Source organism: Helianthus annuus, chromosome 15 (genome assembly GCF_002127325.2).
Source record: "Helianthus annuus cultivar XRQ/B chromosome 15, HanXRQr2.0-SUNRISE, whole genome shotgun sequence".
Classification (NCBI taxonomy): domain Eukaryota; kingdom Viridiplantae; phylum Streptophyta; class Magnoliopsida; order Asterales; family Asteraceae; genus Helianthus; species Helianthus annuus.
Genome location: NC_035447.2, coordinates 92,050,569 through 92,056,607, shown reverse-complemented (window position 1 = coordinate 92,056,607; position 6,039 = coordinate 92,050,569). Strand labels below are relative to the sequence as shown.

Below are 6,039 nucleotides of genomic sequence, written 5' to 3'. Positions count from 1 at the left end.
ATACAATCCAACAATAATAGTATTGGTCTACTTCGACCGAACATCATCAAATCGGTATAAATACTGATATTTTTTTTGTAGTTTTCGATTGATATAAACTACGTGTCGATATCCCTTCTGAACATACCACGTTTTATTTTTTGGGTTTATTTTTCGTTTTTGACACCTAGTGGCCGACACCATACCAATACAATCATCAACTAAATCGATGTTGATCGAACTCCCGTCATAACACGCGAGGGAATTCAACTAAGTGATATTTAAAATTAATCAAAAGATTGGAATAAAATTAATTAATGATGGCATTAATAACATAATTACATCATATATTGGATACACAAAACGTAATTACACCTTCCATTTCATTTCAATAATAACCGTGTTAAAAGGGTGAGGGGAGAAGGAGAAAATTGGCGAACACGAAAGATGCATTCATTCAGTTACAGAGCCAATGCTCTCCTCACCTTTTCTCTCACCATCCTCGCACTAATGTGCGCCATGGCTTCTTTAACCGATAATTTCAACTCTCCTTCTCCAACTGCAACTGTTCAGGTTCCTCTTAAACCCTACCTAATCCATTTTTCAATTCAATACTTTGACTTAACTTGTTTTTGTTGTTTTCTGCTTTCTAGATCTTGAATGTTAATCGGTTTCAGAAGAGATCAAACGGAGACGACGAGGTAATTTGTTCTTCTTCTTATTCTTATTAATATTTGGCGGATTGGTGTTTATATGAAGCGATCTGTTGGATTCTAGGGTTAGTGTTTGAGGATTTTGAAGGAATTGAGTTGAAATCTCATCTGTTGAAATTTTGGTGAATTTTTGTTGTGGAATGTGTTGATCTTGATTAGTGATGAATTGATGATGTTTGAAATATTTTGAGGTCTATTATTGAGCCTGATGAGTATTTGGTCAACTAGGAGTCTAGTTGGTCAACGCATTGAAGTGTATGCAACTAGTAATATTGAGAGTTTTTTTTGGCAAAATCTATATATGAAGTTCTGAAATGTGAGAAAGGTTTAGGTCTGGAACTGATGCAACACATGCATACACATGAACAATAAACAAAAGAAAACGGAACATAATGATCTATGTGGTTCGGTCTGTGTGACTTATGTCCACGGGCTGCAACTAGTACTATTTATTTAGGTGCTCAAGGAATTAGAAAGGCACTATCATCTAGTTATAATTAGTTGATTAGTAGACGAGGGTTACGGACTTTGGGAACAAGAAACTTTAGTTAAGGCAACCTGCCAAATTAACCGATTTGGAGTATTAGGGCCGGCTGCCTCTAGGTTGAAGCCTCCACATATCCCAACAGATTTAGATCCCTGATTGATAGAAATATTACTTTGTTGTTAGTTTTGATGATTGAGGAAGTAAGGTTAATGACCAAAAGTGCTCTCATGCTTACATAAGCTTAGTTTAATTTGAGGCTTGAATTAGTTTTAGGGAGAAACTTGATTCATCATCATCATCATACTCAGTAAATCCCACCAATAGCAAAGCTAAGGTAGGGTCTGAGGAGGGTAGATGTAGACATCCTTAGCTCTACCCTGTAGGAATAGAGAGGCTGCTTCCAGTGAGACCCCTGGCTCGATTGTAGTTTTGTATCAAGCCTTGGACCTAAGACACATAACACTCAAACAATCGGGACAGAGACTGATTGGTGCATGTACCCTCGTGTCTTTCAGCTATCAACGTCACCACACGATGCATGATTAACCATGCGCCGCTTTTAACGTTATTTTTAGGGGTGTGCACGGTTCGGTTTTTGGTTTTTAAAAACCGTTCGGTTTCGGCTTTTTCGGTTTTAGCAACGGTTCGGTTTTTCGGTTTTTTCGGTTTCTGAAACAAATTATATAAGATTCCAAACTTAAAAGTATAATTCATAGTTTAAGAATCTTTCTTAAATGTTTACATTTAAGTTAATATATGTATTTACTCTTTTAAATTAATATTATTCACAAAAACCTAACCTTCTAATCTATTTTAATGTTTCTCCAAAGTTTTTGTTAAGACGTTTTCTTTTATAATACGTTGAAAACCATTTAATTTTTATATAAACTTTGTTAGTTCTTGTAAACAATGGATAATTTTAAATTTTTAATGATAAATAAACATGGTAATGTTCTTATTACAAATATTTAACAAACAAGAATAAAATTAATAATTCTTATTAGCATGGATATCCGAAAACCGGTTTGGTATACGATTAAAACTTATCAGTTCGGTTATTGAAAATGGTTATCCGAAAACCGAACCGAAATTTTCGGTTATTAGAAATCCAAAAACTGAACCGTCGGTTTTTGTTTTGGTTCGGATTTTTCGGTTACGGTTCGGTTATTTCGGTTTTCTGCTCACCCCTAGTTATTTTCACGAAATTAGTAAAATAACGTTAAAGTTAGTACCATTTCACTTTTGCCCCCTGAGCGCCCACACATATATACATTATATTTGCACACCGCAAGCGGGGCATAGGGAGAAACTTGATTGGTAATACAAAAGGCTTTGTTTGATGAAGACTTTTAAATCTTGTGTGTTGACTTACACTGCTACTTATAATAGTCGGATTAGTGGAGGTTTGGGCTTTTGAAAGTAGCATTACCTGTTGTAGCTGTTCCACCTTTATGTATGTACTGTTTCCGATGCTTCTTTTTTAAGTAGTCTGCACGTTTTAATTTTGAGTTACAACAGGTTTGATTAAAGAGAACATGTATGGGTCATAATATTTTAACTTGATGGTGGAACTTATTTTTTTATATTTTATTTTGTCGTATCTTTGCCGTACCCGTATCTAGGATTTTATGTTTTGCCGTTCCCCGTACCCGTATCGTCCCCGCACCCCAGTCCCGTACCCCTTTCCGTGCTACATAGGTTGGCGTATTACAACAAAGTAATGGAATGTGAATATGAGCCAAAAACCAAGCCATGCAGTCCCGAAAACTTAAAATAGTTAAAACATAAAACCTATAATTATTAATTGCATTAGAAAAATAGTTATGTCACCATGAACCTCAGTTGCAATGGACCATAATTGCAGTTGTATACTTGTATTACCTTTAATAGATAGCCATTTGACAATGAGGCATCTTCCATTTATGCAGGTTGCAATTACACTAAATGTATCGGCAGACTTACAGTCACTTTTTACGTGGAATACCAAGCAGGTTATATAAGTTGTTTCAAAAAATCGTTTCAGGAATCAGGAAACGGCTGAAAAATCTCATGTTTTCGGGCTTTATCGAGGGTTTCATTATTAATTTATCATCTCATTTCTTACCTGCAGGTTTTTGTATTTTTAGCTGCCGAATATAGTACTCCAACGAATACCTTGAATCAGGTACTATTAACGTTTCTTATCCCGTTTCCATGATCTGTGTCGTATTTGCTTGATGACTAATTCAGAATAATATCGGACAGGTTTCACTGTGGGATCGTATTATACCCACAAAAGAAGAAGCAAAGTTTTCTGTAAAACTGAAAAACAAATACAAGTTCATTGACCAGGTACTTTTTTTGAAACCATTATCTGTTTAAACTTAATCCCGATTATTAGTTTATTTATTACTATTTTATTTAAATATTATTATTCAGGGAAGCAACCTTAGAGGGAGAGATTTTAACATGACTCTACATTGGCACGTGATGCCGAAAACCGGTAAGATGTTTGCGGATAAACTAGTTCTGCCTGGTTTTCGCTTGCCAGAGTCGTACTCATACAGGTGATAACATGGATAGCATATGATCTGACAATAGCTTTGCTACCTTAGACAGAACAAGTGTTTTTCTTGTTTTGTTGAAACTAGAAACATGAAATTCCATGTTTTAAAGTTTTACTTATGAAATTTTAATTTGAAACATCATTGTGTATCTTGTTCCCGTTTACTTGCTGATCCGGATTGCCCGCTCCATGATGCGATATATGAACCTTCGGACTGAATGAGGTGGATTTTGATCATGTATCAAGATTTATGAAATTAACAGCTGGTTATGGAGAACGTTATCGTTTGATCAGATGAACACAAAATCAAACGCCATTCATGTGAATTGGCAGCTCATGAGCTTCTGGGGTGAATATTAGCGGTTCAGGCCCAATACACATCACATTGAATATGGGTCTAGACTAGCGTAGCCAGTTAACTAGATTTAGCCGCATGCACATCTACATCTGCAACGAATTCACCCACCGAGTTACCCTAATCCATAGTTATTAAAGGCGCAAGGTGCGCTCAGGGCGATTTGTTGGCCGAGGCTTTATTTGCGCATGGGCGCTCGCTTTAATAACTATGCCCTAATAACATGTTTAACCCTGGTAGTGATGATCGTGCTTCAAAAGCTTGCCGAATTCCAAATCGTGTCTTTTGTTATAATTTTGGGTGGTAATCATGACCCATTCTTCATGAAATGGGTTAATTTAGGCAAAAACTACTTGCATATTGGATCTAAGTCTACTCAAATTATATAATGTGTCATTCATATGAAACTTATTAACTTAAAGCAAATTCAAATAAGTTGGCACTACCCACAACTATTGTTTGTCGTTGACACCAGCCCCATCACTGTGCTGGCTCTACCGCCACCACCACCGCCCTCACCAGTGCTGCCACGTGTTGCTACCGCCGTTATGAATCCATTTTATGTAACTTAAATAAAACCGGCCCAATTCGACTCAAGCCTATATTAATCTGAACTTAATTTCCTTGAAACACAGTTTACCATGTTAGTCAACCCGACTCGCTCTGTTTGTTAGGCTTATTAAAATTCGTTCCATTATCTGAGTGATTTTAAATAGAACCTTGTGATACTCAACACCATATCCATTACCAATACCTAAGTTCGTTCTTAGCATCGTTAAAAACTGAACATCAATGTAAGCCGAAGGTTATCCAAAATATCGCTATTTCATTATTAATTTAAGTCGTTAATTTGCTTACCTTCGACAATGTTGAATTAGTTGCAATAACAACTTTGTATCTTCCAAATAATAAACTGCATAGTGATACGTAAGCTTTTATTCACTCTTAATCTTTTACCTTCATCAACAATTTTCAAAATCTTTCTATTTAGAATTCATATCGCAGTAACCGAACCGAGTGTAATCATGAAGGGTTGTTGATTCATATGATCTGGTGTTGGAACATGTGAACTTGACTGTAACTGTAACCTTTAGCTCATATAGTTTTTTTTTTTTTTTTTTTTTTTTTTTGGGTAAAGAAAGCTCATATAGTTTAAGATAAACAATATAAACCAATATTCTACATAATCTAAGTTTATTTTTATATGACCTATCGTTCAAGATTAAACTTGTTACAATACACACATACTTGATCCAACAGTTATGCAAACCAAAACCGAGATAAAAACCGATAACCGATAACCGAAAACCAATCGGTTAAAGACTCCTGTAACGGAACATTTCAATTGTGGTTTCAGTTGAAGTCCAAAACTGACCCGTACACCCCCATATACACCCCTACTTAAAGGTTAGTTGAATAAGTTTACTGTTTAAAGTGCTACGAAATTTACTGAATGTAACTTTTCATTTGCCAGATAGTCTTTTCAATGAGCGTATAACACGGATAAACGTTTATACAGACATGTGAACGGGTGTATAACATGGTTTACACGGACACTAAAATAAGCATTATAGAAAGGCAAACAAGTTTATACACACGTTCAAAACCACGTATATGGGGACAGCAAAGATTACACGAGAATTTAAAAGGAGGGTTACACTATGCATTTAGCCAACCCATAGATGAAAATGACTAAGCTAGCCAACAAATGGACTTAGCCTCTTAGGAGCAGGTTTTAGGTGTGCATTGTTCGCCGTTAAAAAAAGGTACATGTAGTCAACTTTTCCGTCGGTCAACTTGAAACAGCATATAGAATTATTGAGGGGGCAAAGATCTCTCATGACGAGGAATTCATTTTGTTATATCATTCATCTTTTTTTACGTGTCTTCCAACACATCCACCAATAACTTGTTACTAGAAACATAGCGCGATACGAGCCAAAGAACTCGACAATTAAAG

General features: G+C 35.8%; 1 protein-coding gene across 1 annotated transcript; it reads left to right on the top strand.

Annotated features, from left to right (window-relative positions):
* The first annotated feature begins 358 nt into the window (after positions 1–358).
* LOC110884687 (signal peptidase complex subunit 3A) lies at positions 359–3,873 on the top strand. The gene is made up of 6 exons (XM_022132411.2): positions 359–552; positions 633–680; positions 3,108–3,170; positions 3,290–3,343; positions 3,424–3,510; positions 3,598–3,873. The coding sequence occupies exons 1-6, from the start codon at positions 427–429 to the stop codon at positions 3,727–3,729; spliced, it is 510 nt and encodes a 169-aa protein (XP_021988103.1). The 5' UTR covers positions 359–426; the 3' UTR covers positions 3,730–3,873.
* Positions 3,874–6,039: the final 2,166 nt, after the last annotated feature.